This window comes from Solenopsis invicta, chromosome 8 (genome assembly GCF_016802725.1).
Source record: "Solenopsis invicta isolate M01_SB chromosome 8, UNIL_Sinv_3.0, whole genome shotgun sequence".
Taxonomy (NCBI): Eukaryota; Metazoa; Arthropoda; class Insecta; order Hymenoptera; family Formicidae; genus Solenopsis; species Solenopsis invicta.
In genome coordinates, this window is record NC_052671.1 from 19351636 (window position 1) to 19369203 (window position 17568).

Sequence of the window (17568 nt, forward strand, 5' to 3'; positions counted from 1 at the left end):
TATTTGTTCTTGTTTAATATTTGATAAATAACAAGAATGAAATGATTCTATGAGTATTGCGAGCGTTAAGTGGAATGCATTCCATATACCATAAAGTATGACATGACCAATAAAATGCATTGTCAGATTGGCATTAGAAATTCAAATTTTTTTCTTTTATTTAATTGAACCATTGATGAACACATTTCATTTTATATTATTTTTGGAATAATATAAAATTTGAAAATTATTAATTGTTAAAAAAAACAAATTTATTTAAATGTTAAATTTAAAAAGTATTTTTAAAGAATTGTAAAACTACTAACTAGAATTACTTTTTAAAAATATAAATTTGTTTATTATTACTTTTGCAGTAATCATAATTTTCTTTCTTTTTGTATATAACTGTAACTAAACTTAATTTTAATAACTAAACATTTTTTCGTAACTAATTAGTTACATTGGCTTTAATTTAATTGAAAATCACTAGTTATCACAATATGTACATACCATATATGGGAATGAAAAATCACGCAATTTTTCTTCACTTTTAATCTAGAGGACTTTTTTACATTGAAAAAGCCTAAGTAAAGATTGAAATTAGTATTATTCATGAATATACTTTGAACGTTATATTGAATGTCATATATAAATTTGTTTATATTGACCTGACTTGTATACACTAATTTAGAGTATTCTAGATTAACATTAAAAAGTCAATTGCCCGTATTTTCAAACATATATAAATAGAAAGAGTAAAAGGTCAAGCAAAAAGACATACGTTTTAAACTATATATTTATTTCAGTTTGTTGAAATAAATATATAGTTGATAAATATATAGTTGAAATAAATATATAGTATGAATACTCTAAATTAGTGTATACAAGTCAGGTCAATATAAACAAATTTATATATGACATTCAATATAACGTTCAAAGTATATTCATGAGTAATACTAATTTCAATCTAAAAAAAAATCATTAAACTGAACGTTTTGATTGAATATTTCTATTCCTCGCTATCTGCTTATGTGTCCTTGGCAAGTTTATCAAGAATAATAAAATACGATCCATTCAAAAGCTTGGTATCCTTGTTTGAATTAAGTCTGATAGATTGTTCTCTGATATGAATCATCTTGGAAATCAATTTGTGCGATACTTGGTAAAAGCTTATGGCATTATTCCAGTTAAAGAAATGGTTAAATTCTATGATCCGCGTATTAAGTTTTGATATAATTCTTTTTATGATTTTGACACAATTGTTATATCTATTAATACCTATATTTATATTTATTTGTATTTATTATATACTCGTTCCGGTTTATTTATTTATAATGTTATAAGTTGTTAATATTGCTGAGGAAGACTAAGTAAGTTGAAACGTTCAATTTGTTTAAATAAATGATTAAACGAAAATGGATTTTAATTAAAAATGTACATCTCTTTTGCACGTTATCGGCCTTTTACTGTTTCTATTCTAGATTAAAATTTATTAAAAATTGTTTTAACATGGATACAGTCAGGTACCAGTTCAGCAACCAGTACAACATAACAAGGACGAATTTAAAACGGGGCAAGTAATGAACGTAGAAGAAGAAGACGATGAAGACGATGAGGAGGACAATTCAGATTCAGAGGATGATCCAGATCGACTATGGTGTATCTGTAAACGGCCACATAATAATCGATTTATGATATGCTGCGACGTCTGCGAAGACTGGTTCCATGGAAAATGTGTACATGTCAGCAAAGCCATGGGTAAATGTCTGGAATACAAATTATAATTAATATATAATTTAATTATAAATATAAGACTCGTTTTATATATATATATATATATATATAATTATAATTAATAATTTAGATGACAAGAGAAAATATTTACTTTAGATTTGTGGTATACGATATTTATTTTATATAAATATGTGATAGGTCAACAAATGGAGGAGAAGGGTATAGAATGGGTTTGTCCGAATTGTCTAAAGAAAAAAGCTGAGGAAGAAAAGACGAAGTCGAACTTGCAATCACTACCTGGAAAACAAAAAACAAAGGTTGAATCAGGTGAAAATTTGTCGCAAGCTATACCGAAAGAATTACCGGCTTCTATAGATCACGACGGCGCCGCTCCAACTTCTAGCACAATGCAGTGTGTTGTTTGTAAGAAGGAAGCTAGAAATTCTAGCATTTATTGTTCGGATGCATGTATTCTTACACATGCTCAGGAAACTTTAACTAAAGACAAACCCGTGCCATCTGGATTAAATGTAAAATCTACGAAATTATCCGTGGAATCTATGAAGACAAAACCTGAAAGTAGAGTAATAGTCTTTGATAAAAAAACTGGTAAAGTTCTTACCGGTAAGTATTTCTGATTAATGTTGAAGAGGAAGTGGTGGAATACTTCTTCCCCCCCCCTTTTTTTTTAATAACTGTAAATATTAACATGACATAATTCTTATCAACATCAATTTGTTAACCATAAAGTTGTATCAATTACCTCATAGGTAAAAGTTTATTGGCTATAGAGAACGAACGTAATTTACAATTTACTGAAGAGGAAGAAAAGATGCATTTATGAAATAACAAGGGGGATAGAATAACAACTAAAAAACACTTTTAATTATTAAAAAAAGATAAACATTTTATAAAATGTATTTTGTTTAAAGAAATTTTTTAAAATTATTTTTTTGCTTAAAAAATAATTTTTTAACCCTTTTAACTCTAAATTAAGTCTTAAAAAACATTTTTATTTATTATTGTTCTTAATAGTGGAGAGATGGTACCTTATTTTTTTATAATTTTTCTGTTAACGGTTTTGGAAACATCAGAACATTATTGTTGTTATTGTTTAAATATCAATTAGTTTGACGTCTAGATGGATCTAAAAATTGTTGTTTTAGGGTAATAATGGCTGCGACATTAAAATAATTTTTTTGCTGCATAATAATTATGCAACGTTCATTATAAGATTTTGAAGTTACTAGGTCTTACGCTCGTAATGCAAATGATTTACGACCATCTCACCTCTACTCACTACTAATAATATAGCAAATAAGCGATATATCATTAGATAAAAGTACTTTCAAAGAGAAATTATTAACATAAAGAAGGTTTATTTAGAATAGAGGGATTCTGGTATATATGTACACGTGTGTGTACGCACATATTAATATATACAGGATATCCCATTTCAATTACTGCAAGCAAACACTTCGAAAAATATGAAATTAATTGATACGTCTTATTATTTTGTACATAAAAGTATTAAGGTATCGTGATCAAAAATTAATATTCTACGAGATATTTTGATTCATATCGTAATGGAGAATAAAGTATAAAATATTTCGCAAACTATTTTTCAAAAATTAATTTTGTCATTTATTCCTTTTTATATCATATAATTTTTGTCTCAAACGTTTTTTTGTATTTTTCATATGTTTCAAGATATTTGTCTGTGATAATTAAAACGGGACACCTTGTATATATACGAATTATTATTTCAGGTGCAGATGCTCCTGTAAGATCCAATTTACGAACATGGTTGAAAGAGAATCCAAGTTATGAAATAGTAGAAGCTAATAATATTAATACACTTCAAATAGGTGGAAAGCTCGTCACGAAAATTCAAACAACTGGAAAAACCGTACGTATTTAATAAATTATACGGTGATATCATACATGAAAAAGAAAATCAGGATAAGGTAGCTAGTCGTATAAATAAAAATACACCTAATAAACGAATTGAAAAGTCAACCCTTAAAATTGATAACAATTTTTGATGTTGAAAAACGAATGATTTATTTGCTTCGATTTATTATACATGATAAATGAAAATATGAAAATAGAATTTTATACATTCTCTAATATTTAGAGAAACACTCTATATAATGATTTTTTTATTCCTATACATTTTGTAATAAAGAATCGTCTTATCATTTTGTTTTAATAAGTTAATCATTCGTTTCTGTTATTGTGTGATTACACGTTTGCTCAGTGATTATCCAGATTAAATTTAATAACATCAGATAGTTATTAATCTAATTTAATTTCTAACTTAAAAAATAAATTTTATATATGATCATGCTGCTGTTGATTTTGTTATCATTTAACATTTCTGTATGGAAAAAGTTTTTGATAAGATAGAAGATTGTATCTTATATTCTATAAAAATTTTTATGTATGTTTTTTTGTTTTCATGTTGCATACGATAAATAGAAGAGAACAAATAAATAACTTGCTTTTATTAAATTGAAAAAATTTGACAGAATTAATTTTTTGGCTACGTTTATTAGTTATTTTTTACTTATTGTTAGCTGAAGGAAATCTTGTACTTTGTTTTATAAGTTCTTAATTTTGCCTTTTCTTTTTTTTAAGTAGGTAAATTTTTCAAAATTACTTTTTGTTATTTATTGTTAAAAAATTGATTTCTTGTTTTTTACATAAAAATATAGATTATTAATATTTTTTATATATTAAATAAATTTATTTGATCATAATTCATAATTATCATGCTCTTTTAGTAAACTTATATTAAAAACTTAAACGTTATTTTAATTAGAATACTTGTATGAGTATTGTCAAAATTAGAATTTATTATTTTACTTAATAACTAAATAAATAACATTTCTTTAAAAAAAAAGTTTGTCATTTTTTTTATGTTTTTGAGCTCCGAAAAAATATAAAAAATTAAGTTAACAAGATAAGTTTAGTTCCGACGATAACTGGAAGTATTCTAATTAAAATACTATTTTAGTTTTTAATTATTAATAAAATTTTAAAGTTTTTATTTATTTTATATTTAATATTAAATCATTTATATTTTTTATATAAACATAGGAAATTTAATTTTTAAACAATAATAAAACAAAAATTAATTTTGAACAAAATTTACTCATTTTTCCAAAAAGAAATCTTAGGAACTTCCTACAAAGTCAACGCGACGAAATAGAAAACGTATTTAATGAGTACTATTAGATAAATCCTGAATCTTTTTCTCATAACAACTTGTATTCTTTCTCTGTGCAGAAGCATAAGTAAAAAACTTGTAGAATATTTCGAAATTCCAGATTATTTTGAGATTTTCATAAAACATTTTTGAAGTTAATGAAAAGAATTGTTTATGAAGTTAATGAAAAGAATTGTTTTCAGGTAAAAACTACGCAGTTATCTTCAACTAAAGTGCAAAACATGCCAAAGATGATTTATACCAAGGTAGCAGGATCAAAACAAACTGTTCTAGCATCCAACAAAAAAATTACAATAATTCCCGCTATGCAACAACAAACGTCGTCGGGCAATAAATCAACACAACTAAAACAGACGATAACAACAATGTCAGGAAAAAATCCTATGGTATTGAAGACACCAAAGAGTGTCACACAGGTACAACTGAAAACTCAAGCGGCAGGTTCGCCGAAGCAAACATCGACTAAGAAGCAGGAAGCAAAGCCATCACCATCTCAATTAAAACAAACTAAATTAACACCAGTAAAGAAACCAGAAACAGAACCTATACGAGTGAATATCCGTAAAACGCTGACGGAATTACTGTCTAGCCGTATAAAAGAAACTGAAGATCTGAAATTAACTGATGAGGAGATTGCCGATTTGGCTTTCAACATAGAACTCGAAATGTATAAATATTTCAAGGACACTGGCTCTAAATACAAAGCAAAGTACAGGAGTCTTGTGTTCAACATAAAAGATACTAAGAATTTGACGTTATTTAGAAAGATCGCAGATCGCTCATTAACACCTGATGCTGTAGTGCGATTAAGTCCGGACGAGATGGCTAGTCAGGAATTGGCTGAGTGGCGTGAAAAGGAAACTAAACATCAACTAGAAATGATAAAGAAGAACGAACTGGATTTGATGGCTCAGGCCAAGTCGATCGTCGTCAAAACTCACAAGGGTGAACAGATAATCGAGAATGATGGTGGAATCGATCACGTTGATCCTAAAACGCCTGTACAAGATATCGTTTCCGCGTTAAATAATGGCGACAGTATAAGTTCTACAGTTGATGATCTGGAGAAAGATAAAAGCAAGGATAGATTAAAAGCGCAAATAGAAACAAAGAAATCTAAGAATGCGGACGAACGAAGGAAAAAGGATAAAGAGAAAGGGAGAGAGCACGACGGCACAAAATTCAAGGCCAAGGATCGACAGGAGAGAAGTCGCAGTCGGCATCGTCGTAGTCGAGATCGAGATCGCAGCAAGACGCGAGACAAGAGCAAGGAGCGGAAGTCGAACAGAAACAAGGAAAGCAGACGCGACAAGGATAGAGAGCGAGAGAAGGATCGAGATCGAAACAGAGATCGAGACAAGGCAAGTATAAAGGAGAGAGACCGGCAGAAAGAGAAGGACAGACATAAGCGTAATGATAGTCATTCGAGAAATCGTAGCGGAAGTAGAGATTCTAAGGATCTCGATAAACGAGATGAGGAACGTAAGAAGGAAATGGAAAAGAAAAAGGAGATTTCTCCAGCACCTGTGGAAAAACCGATAGAGGATCGTCTCTGGCGGCACATAGAAGACGAGGCAACAACGAACACGATTGATGGGAACGATTCCGATATATCTGACAGAGAACCTAGTTCTACCGTCACGATCAAAACGCCCGATATAAACGAAGAATCCGAGAGAGACAAAGAACAGGTAACAGACAAGGAAACATCGGCGAAGGGCAGTTGGCACACCGTCTGGCGCGGTTTTGTTAATATGGTTGACGTCGCTAAATTTTTCATAACTGCGCAAGAAGTAAGCGGCAATGCCAAAGATCTCATGGACGATTTGCCGGATACCGTTGATGTCGTCGGTAGGATCAGTCACGAAACTGTTTGGGACTACATCTCGAAAATGAAGAGGAGCGGTTCAAAGGAGATTCTAATCATCAGATTAACAGCTGCGAATGACGAAGAGAAGATTCCTTATATAACATTGTACAGTTATTTGAACAGTAGAAGTCGTTTAGGCGTTGTTGGTAATGTTTCCAAAAATATCAAAGACTTTTATATAATGCCATTTTCGAATCAGAGTACAATACCGTCGGTTCTGATGCCACTCACCGGACCTGGATTTGAGGAGAATCGGCCACATCTACTTCTCGGTATCATAGTTCGTAACAAGAAAAAACGATTATCGGCTGTGCCGCCAGTAATACCTTCGAAAACGTCCAAGACATCCGACAGAAGTTATACTCCGCCATTGGTTAGCGTACCGAAGGAGAAGACTTTATCACCGTCACCAACTTCGTCCCCCATGTTGTATAAAGCGACCACGTTAGATTCAACAAAAGAGAAGGCAACAACGGCGACGGCGACAGTGACACAGATGACCTTGGAATCTTTAAACAAGGCGCATATAGGTATGTCACGCGGCATCATAGACACCGCGACGATATGCAAAATTGTGCCGGAATTGTCGTCAAAAATCGACCTGACCTCATCACCTGGTAAAGTTGCATTAGACGATGACGGTGACGAGCCGTACAGCCCTGGCGAGATGGATGACGATATGAACAATCTGGAGACGACCGTCGACAGCGCCGCTAATATTTTGTCTTCATCTAGCAAGAACTCCACAGAGTTACAGAGGAAGATGGACGAACTGAATCGACAGATTGAGGAGCAGAAGCAACAGATCGAGGAACAGAGGCAACAAATACAAAGTATTAGTTCGTCGTTTCTCGACGAAACGACGCCTACTTTGCCGGTGAGAATCTCTATTAGGCTTATTTTTTGCAATTTTGATTGTTATTATGTTGTTATATCTCTTTGTTCACCTTGTACAAATAAAATTAATTTTGAATTCTATCACACATATTCCGATCTTATCTCCTAAATTGCTTTAGATTCTTTTGAAAGAATTTGATCGAATGAGTAATTGATAATTGAAGAGCATTGAAGCGCTCATTAATTGAGCATGAAAAATTGAAGTTTATCTATTAACAATGAGTGTAAAAGAATTTAATTAAATAGTTGTATGTAGAATAAAAATAAATTATGAATTTTTCCCATTTTTCCATATTAAATTACAATATAATGACCATATCATAAAAATGTGTGATTTTGCGAGTTAGCTATCATATTTTTTAGGTTAGTAATGTAAGGTACCATGACGAGAAACATGGGCATATAAAGTACTTGAACTGAATAAAGCCTCCCCCCCCCTTTTTTTTTACTATGAAACTTTTAAAATCATTTAAAATACTACTAAAAAAATTTTTTTAAGCTCGAATTTTTAAAACTTAATAGCATTTTTTAAATTTTATTTTTAAAGTATTTTAAATAATAAAATAAATTTAAATGAACTTCGAACTTTATTCGAGTTTTTTTAAATTTTATTTTCAAAAATTTTATTAATTTAAAAAAAATAAAAATATTTTATTTAGCCCAAGTACATTAATGTAACATTTCAAATAATCCAGATAATCAATATATTCACCAAAATAAAAATCTGTTAATAGTACTGTACTCTCAATGGAAAAATATTTTTAAATATTTGCAAAATCATAAAAATGATAAATTTGTTTGACAAATTTTAGATTAAAGTTGTAACAGATTTACATGTCAATCTCTCTCTCTCTCTCTCTCTCTCTCTCTCTCTCTCTCTCTCTCTCTCTTTGTCAAATAATCTCGCATTAATGAAATACGAATTCGTCAAAGATACTCTCGCGTATTTTTCTGTCAATTGACATTTACATTAATTGCGTTGTTGATCAATTGTGAACATTATTTACCTTTATTGATATTTCTTGTACTTTTATATCTTAATTTTTGATCTGATTCTTTCAGGGTTTGGGACTAGATCCGCCCGCTGATGATTCCGAAGAAGCTTACAGCCCATCGAACGCTCGGTCCTTCACGCCTCCGCCACCCATCTCCAAGTTTGCACAGCCTATCCTTGATAAGGTCTCGGACATTACTATACCGCCGAATTTACAGGAGATCCTGGCGAATGTCAAGCGACAGGAATCCTCGAAAGTGGACCCTTATCTTCCATCGAAACCTAGCGCATCATTTCTCCCCACACTCTATCAGAATTCGGAGAGATATTCGCCCTCGCCTTCTTCTAGAATGAGTCAGTCGGAGAAAACACCACTAGAAGTTTCCAAAGAAAATAGAAGCACTTTGAGTACTTTGAGCGATCTTGATCTGATCAGAAAGGCCGAGGAGGAATTGGCTGCTGTCGAAGCAGCATCCGCATTACCGACGCTACCAACCTCTTCCATATCGTCGTCGTTGCCATCATCCTTGCTCGTTTTAACGCCGCCGGCCATTGGCTCTGCGAGTGACGCAGCGATATCGCCGTCACTGCAAGTTCTTCCGTCAACGGAACCTGTGTTGGAGGCGAATAAATCGTACAAACCAAATTCTTCAGATTCTTTCAAGAAAAGCTTCACCCCTGAACAGCCAAAGCCACCTGGTCTTGAGGATGAAGATTTTCCCTCTTTTCCGTCGACTCCGCCAGCGATGGACGTCTCTAAAGTAGCAGGCACATCCCACTCAAAGGTCTCACCCAAAAGCGGAATAGTACTGAACGTCAAGCGGAAGTTGAGCGACGACGGCGACTCACCATCGCCCTCTAGAATACCGAGGACAAAATCTCGCTGGGGTCAAAGACCATCTGAATAAGAGTCTCTAATTCTTATGATTTGTGATTCACGGGATGGTGACCCTCCAACACGTAGTCTTTCTAGCGTATCGCTATCTAGTGAACATTGTCGTGTACAAAGTGACATTGTATTTCTTTTGCGCGAGGAAAAAATAATCCAACGGAGCGATAAACTACTAAAAGAGCTTGGCTGTAACTTGTAACATAAATTGTAAAAGACGATCTCTCCGTTGTCTATTTCTGAGCGGAATTATAAATTGGTATACTATAAATGAAAAAGAAAGATATGTATGCGAAGTTGTCAGTATGAAAGAGAAAGAACGAATGAAATTGTAAATGTGAAATCTAGCGTACTTGACAGTGAGTCGTATGCATTTCCGTAAGCGTTTGTTGAATATCGTTAAGAAAAACACTGTATATTTTTAGTAAGTGTTGAATATAGAAATACAGGTGAGGTTTCTTCGCTCAAAAGTATTTGTACACAAGCAATCAATAATGTCTTCTCTCGCTTGAAGTTAGCAGAGTTCCGAACTTTTTATAATGCACGTAACGCATCTTGTATAAAATATGTGTGCATGTGGAAAGCAGGTAATTTTAAGTGATAAAACATTATTGACCGCTAGTTTTTCTCGAGGAAGAAATAATGTGCGATACTTCTATGATATGTATGTTTGTTAGAATTTTGTCTACGCAGGAATATGGACAAAATTATACCCTTCCGTAATCCTCTATCCGCTGTATTCTCATGTCTACCGTTAAAACGAATTTTTCGCGAATTATATCCGCGAGAAGGATTGCATCTTCCACGTGTTTACTAGAGATTCTGTAATCAAAGTCTTGCCATAAGGCAGTTTTAATTGGTTTACTATTTTTTGTCACTTCCCGAAAGAAAGAAATAGGAAAAAGAAGGGAATAAGAAAGAGCTAATAAATTTACATCCTTTGCAAAATTTTGATAAAATCGCCTTACTAAGTTGATTGTCTCTAGTATTTATTGACAACGAGAGACATGTAGAGGCAGGTTTTGTGAAGTATCTGGATAAGTCAATTTAAATCTATTGTTCGAAGCTAATATGATGTGTTCAAGACTTAAGTGTGACGACTGTTAATGATGATTTTTTGAAATTGTTTCGAAACAAAAATCCTAATATCAAACTGTCGAAGCAACAAAAATTTTTTTTTAATCAGAAGATTTAGATTTAATCGATCAAACTATCCAGAATTTGCATGCTCAAACATTGCACATCGCACAGTAATACAGGTGTTCTTAAACACGAATATCATTTTTTTTTTCTATTAATACGATTTTCCACACATCTGCTGATATTTTTAGTTCGGAAAAGTTCTCGGAAATTTTGGAAAGATTTTTTCATTACCTTTTTTTTTTTTTTAATTTTTGAGGCTTTACTGTCCTCAATGATTTTAAGGTTTCTTTCATATTTAAGAGTTCTAATAGATAATTCATCAGTTTGATATCATTACTAGTTTCTGTATTTTTATCTCGAAACGATTTCAAGAGTTTATCATTAATTGTTGCTACACGAAGTGTGGAACACAATGTATAATGATAAGAGAATATTTTTATTTTGAATTATTTGTAAGAATAATTACCTTAATTTTTTTTAGAATACTTAAAAATCACCTTGTATAGACTAACTCTATTGATGCTAATGGGTGCTTTCCATGTAATAATACAAGACGCAAACATTATTCTATCCTTTTTTTATGTTCAATAAGTAGTAAAGATAGAACGACGCTCGTATCGACTTGTGTCACTAAATTGGAAGCATCCGATGTATGTATAGCTTAATGTATCGCCGTACAAGGTACATAAGCAATCGTGTTGCTTGATCGACGTACTCGTGGTATATACGCAGAACTTACACGCACATGCGTCGAATCAGAGCACGTATTACTCTTGTAAATACCAAAGCGAAAAGATAAAAAACTTGGCGAATGCAATCACATCGCCCTTGTGTATGTAAATATATATACATACATACATATATATATATATATATATATATGTGTGTGTGTGTGTGTATAAGCGCGCGCGATACAAAACACAAGTTTCTGTAATATATTTTATTAAGAGTTTCAAATCGGCAAAAATAGCTATGGCTCTCTCGCATAAAAATATACAAAGTAGCCCCAATTATTTTATTTTGTCTTGAAAGAGATCCACAGAACTGATTTTCGAGAAATTGGAATTGAAAAATACATGTATACAATAAAAATTATACAGGATGTTTGATAATGACCAAATCACCGTTCGCGATAGAACAGATCAAACAGCAGAAACCTCTACTATTTTATAAACTTTGCAATAATTTACGAGATATTAATTATTGAAAATTGCCGACTTAGTTCAACCTGCTCTGAGCAAAATCTCAAGCGCATGGCGAGACACGGCGGGATAGGACCACCCGGCTCTCAAGGTTGCAAGACGCGCGGGAAATCGTTTATTATAAGCGGCAACAGAAATGGCCCAATATCGCTTGAAAAAAACTACCCGCGCACATAGCAACGATGATTGGACGTAGGACGTCTCATCACGCGCTTACATCTGTGATAGGTCTGACGTATTCGGCTAGCTTTAATAATTAGTATCTCGTAAATTAATTATTGCAAAGTTTGCAAAATTATAGACATTTCTTCTTCTTTCTTGATCTGCTCTATTAACTCGTAAGAAGTATTTCAGTCATTATTGACTCCCTATATACATATATGTACACACGCATACACATATATATCTTTTAAATGTATTTTTTAAGTATATATTTAACATAATGTATAACTATAACATTTAAAGATAATTATTTGAACATAATTAAAGAGACCGTTATGTTTAAATTTTCTTTGTAAATAAAAATTTAAAGAATAATACTTAATTCAAATTATTTTTGATAGGATAAAAGTACAGATTGAAAAAATAGCGAAGAATATCAGTTACGATATTTTAAATTCTGTTCACTATCATAGATATAGTAAGAATAGATCGAGCATATCTATTGCTAGATATTGATTAAAAGTGCGTTCTACTTAATGCCCGCCATACTCGCGAGCTTTGTGTATTTTTGTTTAATATTTGATAAACAATATGGATGAAATAGTGCCAAGAGTATCATTTGCAAGTTTAAATGGAACGCATCCCAGGTAAAATAAAAACAGAAAGCAGTATTTCTTTCTTTATGTTTTATTTCAATTGCCTCTCCTCTTTTACTATTAATTGTTTTTCTTCGTTTTCTACGTGATCTTAAACTTTCGCACTTTATGCTCAGTCTATTTTTTCTGTGTCTATGGTCGCATTATGATGCATTGTGATAATGCAAATGTGTTTTAAATTAAATTCCGACTTCAAACAGTTCAAGCAAACAGCGATGTATAAATCGTGCACAATATCACTCCGACCAGAAAACGCTGATCACACGCGCACGCAACATGCACAATATTTGATTGTATAATTACATACAAGACGCAGTTAATGCATACATGCGTTTTTGTTGTGTACAATAAATATAAAAAATATATATATATTTTTTTTTTATTTATTTATATACACAGGGTGTCCTATTTTAACAAACGCACCTCGATGATTCTTCAATAAAGCGTTTTCAGTAAAAATGTTTCAAACAAAAGTTGCATGGTTTTAAGGAGGTTATAAGATGGTGTCATTAATTTGACCTTGAATAGTTGTTTAAAGGTCACGTGAAGGACACCTTCAATTTTTTAAATCGGACTGCCTACTTTTTATTACATATTCTTGTAGCTCATTTTGAGACTTTTTCAAAACACTACAAGAAAGTTTATTTTTATTGAGTACTTTCCGAGTTTTGACGCTTGAAAGTTACAGTACATCGTAGCTTTTAAGCCTCACAACTCGAAAAGTACTCAACGAAAATAAACTTTCTTGTAGTGTTTTGGAAAGATCTCGAAATAAACAAGAATATGTAATAAAAAGTAGGTAGGCCCATTAAAAAAATTAAAGGTGTCCTTCACGTAACTTTCAAGCAACTATTAAAGATCAAATTAATGACACTATATTATGACCCCATTGAAACCATGCAACTTTTGTCTGAAACATTTTTAATGAAAATGCTTTATTGAAAAATTATCGAGGTGCGTTTTTAAAAATGGGACACCCTGTGTGTGTGCGTGCGTGCGTGCGTGCGTGCGTGCGTGCGTGCGTGCGTGCGTGCGTGCGTGCGTGCGTGCGTGCGTGCGTGCGTGCGTGTGCGTGCGTGCGTGCGTGCGTGCGTGCGTGCGTGCGTGCGTGCGTGCGTGCGTGCGTGCGTGCGTGCGTGCGTGCGTGCGTGCGTGTGCGTGCGTGCGTGCGTGCGTGCGTGCGTGCGTGCGTGCGTGCGTGCGTGCGTGCGTGCGTGCGTGCGTGCGTGCGTGCGTGCGTGCGTGCGTGCGTGCGTGTGCGTGCGTGCGTGCGTGCGCGTGCGTGCGTGCGTGCGTGCGTGCGTGCGTGCGTGCGTGCGTGCGTGCGTGCGTGCGTGCGTGCGTGCGTGCGTGTACTAACTGTAAGTTTATTATCTTTCTCTTCCATAATATGACAACTCTAGCTATTGAGATAATAAATTTGGAGCATTTAATTTTGTATACGTGTGGAAACATTGTTAAAATGCGTACAATATAACATATCGCGGTCTTAATGCAGTTAACCGGTTCTCACCCTTTAGCGACTTAAAAAAATTATGCGTTTATGATAGACATTGATATAATATTTATATTGTAAAATTTTCTGCGTTATTACGAATTTTTCGAGGCTATTTATCCCAAATTCTGATATCTAAAAAAGATTTAGGAAAATTATTGGTGTTTTGATAATATTGAAATGTAAGTAATTTTTTATTCTTTTATTTTTTTAATGTGCACATTTATGTCTTTGTATGCGTTCTTACTAGTTTCTTCTGTCCTCTTATTGAATATGATGGAGTACAAGGTATTATATTCTGTGTGCAAACATAAACTTGTAAAGAAAATGGACTTCAATTTATGTACCATATAATTTGAATAGTTCAATTGCCAGTATGGTATTGCGTGAGATAACTATTACAAACGCAATTGTTTCAAGATAACATCAATTTTTTTAGATGGTATAGAAAAGTATAAAAGTTTGTATTTTATTTGTAGATCATCAGGCTATGATACCGAACTAATTTAGCAATTTACCTTTAAATGTACTAACAAGTAACTCTACATAATACAGCGTATATTACATTTACATAGATTATTGTGTGTTGTACACACCCCGTCTACATTTAACAATTATTTTGTAAGGGAATTAGCTATCTAGCTTATTTTATTGTACATTTTTGTACCACGATCTTTGGCTGATATATGACACTTCGTCATTATATAGTATTATATATTTCATCATTATTAATATTAATCGTAATCATAAAGATTATATGCGGTCATTGATTTGTTCAGTCATCCTTACACTTGAATAATAGTACTCAATGTAGTTATGCGTCATACAAAGTGTTTATATTCATTACTAAATGTATCCTGAAATATGGATATAAAATTTATAAAGATTTTATAATTTTACGGATAAATCTAGAGAGAAAGAGAAGAGAGAGTGTGTGTGTGAAAGTCATATTTAGTATTTATTGGTAATATAAAAAAATGAGGCAAAATAGTTTCTTAATACATCTCAAGTTTATCAAAAATTATGCTGTAAGCTTGAATTTATAGTCGTTTCTCAGATATCCAATCTCAAATCTCAGATCTCCAATCTCAAATCTCAGCTCTCGAGTCTCCAATCTCACATCTTTATGTGTGTGTGGTTTATCTCGTCTCTTGATAGTTCATGATAATAACGTGTCTTTCTCGTTATTATTGGGATTCGCTGGGATTCGCGCATGGCGGCTCGTAGTGAGTGGTCGTGTTTTCGAGGTGCTTAAGGCCCGGTTGTTCCTTTTGGTAAGTATCAGGTAATTTAACTGTTAAGTAAATCTATGCGAAATGCATAGGTTTACCTAACACTCCTAACAGTTAAATTACCTGATACTTACCAAAAGGTGCAAAACCGGGCCTAAGTGTTACTTGTCTCAAAGTTGTGGCACTTTTTAGATTGCGTAAAATAATTAAACTCTCAGAGTCCACGTAAGGTCAGGACTCCTTTAGTGCGCGAATCGCAGAAATTTATCGCTTAATTCCGCCGGAACATGATATGAAAGGGTCTTCGGCCTCGTGTGATCCGGGAGGGAGGGAAAGCCGGGCACCTGGCATCCCTCCGGGTGCAGATCCTACTGGACTAATTACACCGTCATCTAATCGTATTTTCTCGGAAAAGGTTCCTGTCTCCGGTTCCGCTCTTATTCCACAACAATCGTTCGATATGTTTGAGGCTGCGGTCCACTTGACGCTACAAATGCTTCGAAGCGTTTGATTAACCAATCGGAACAATGAATTTTACAAATTGACCAATCAAAAAATACTTAGAAGCGTTTGTAGCGTCAAGTGGACCATAGCCTGAGCAGGTTTTTAATAAATCTTTGACTGACTCCCTGAATGATAGCGAAGAAGAAATGAATGATGCAACCACAACTACCACCACGTTAGGAGAGGGAAAGAAAGCGTCAACAATCTCCACTCATTCTAGGAAAGCAGCTCGCTCAAACACCATCCGTGATACTGCGGCTCATCATCTACAGGCTACGCCAACGAGAGCAATGGATATTGATAATCTCTCGGCCGCAAATAGAAAGCAACATAACCTAGGCCCGTATTCAGTCGTAACTTATAGCGAATTCGATTGGATGCACTAGTGCGCACTGAGTGCGCCCTCTTCTAGTGTATTGTATTCGGGCTGTGTTCCGTTTTTACTGGCAGTGCAGTAAATGTGACGTCATGACAGTACACTGTCACAACTGTTCCAATATTACTGCATTACTGCCAGCACTGCTATAGCATCGTATTTCGGAACAGCATAGTAGCCACATTGCACTGTAGCTACCTCACCTTGAAAGCTGCAGTAGCATGGTGGAAGGGATAGCACCATGTGCAGTAGTCACAGTGGCAATATGACTACCATTCATGACGTCATTGATGTTACTAGATGCTGTCGCAGTGCGCTGCGTACCAATAACGGAACGGATTTTTCACTACTGCCAGTACTGGCAGTTATATCGGAACACACCGTCCGTTTGTTTTCTGTTCCTGGGGGTCTATCATGTAACATTTCCCCTAGGGCGGAAACATGAAAAGTGAAAAGTTTCACGTGAAATGCACGATCATGTACGATTCCACGGAATCATGTAACTCACTCATGAGCGGAAATATGAACTTTTTCACGTGAACTTTTTCGCCATCAGCCGTGATGGCGAAAAGGTGAAAATTTAGGGAATTAATAAATTGTATGTATTTTGAAATAAGAATGAAAGTGTGGTAACAGTTTAAAGAGGTATTATTGAAGAGGTTAACCTTTTTGGTATTGCATTGCGTTGACAGGATAAAGTAATACATACATAAATAAAAATAATGCTTTTGTGATGTAATTAGGTTTGATATTTATATTTGACAAATTGATGTTTTGATAATTATATAGAATGAGGTTTCATCAAATGCAAATTTAGATAAAAATATACTTTAAACGCGTTTTGATACACAATGATATAAGAAAGGTGCGTCTTGTGAAATAGAATATTAATCAATCATGTAAGTGTTTATAACTTATAAATTTGGAAAATACATGTGTGAGCGGAGAATTCAGTTTTGATCAAGGTCCGTATTCTAAATTATTCAATATTTTTTAATTAAACAAAGTTAAATTTAATGACTAATAAAATTAATTTACTTTAAAATTTACACACATAAAAAATAATTAAAATTAATTTTGAAAAACAATGTTTGAATTAAATTACAATGTAATTTTGAGTATTAGATTACTACATAATAAAATAATTGTTACAATATATGGATCATTAAAAATAAATGTAATATATATTATATTTGTAAATTA

The 17568-nt window shown here is 33.4% G+C and overlaps 1 protein-coding gene and 1 long non-coding RNA gene across 6 annotated transcripts in view; one reads left to right on the forward strand and one right to left on the reverse strand.

Annotated features, from left to right (window-relative positions):
• The window catches only part of LOC105196229 (death-inducer obliterator 1), a 29490-nt gene extending 16365 nt beyond the window's left edge, over positions 1-13125 (forward strand). For all 5 annotated transcript variants that reach the window (XM_039452299.1, XM_039452300.1, XM_039452298.1 and 2 more), the window contains 5 exons: positions 1499-1737; positions 1912-2337; positions 3483-3622; positions 5128-7692; positions 8775-13125. In XM_039452299.1, the coding sequence (XP_039308233.1) occupies positions 1499-1737; positions 1912-2337; positions 3483-3622; positions 5128-7692; positions 8775-9614 (4210 nt within the window). In that variant the 3' untranslated portion in view covers positions 9615-13125. The remainder of the gene's footprint in view (positions 1-1498; positions 1738-1911; positions 2338-3482; positions 3623-5127; positions 7693-8774) is intronic.
• Positions 1400-2218, reverse strand: LOC120358346. The gene is made up of 3 exons (XR_005575297.1): positions 2077-2218; positions 1865-2010; positions 1400-1745 (listed from the first exon to the last, which is right to left on the reverse strand). It is a non-coding gene; the product is annotated as an uncharacterized LOC120358346 (long non-coding RNA).
• Positions 13126-17568: the final 4443 nt, after the last annotated feature.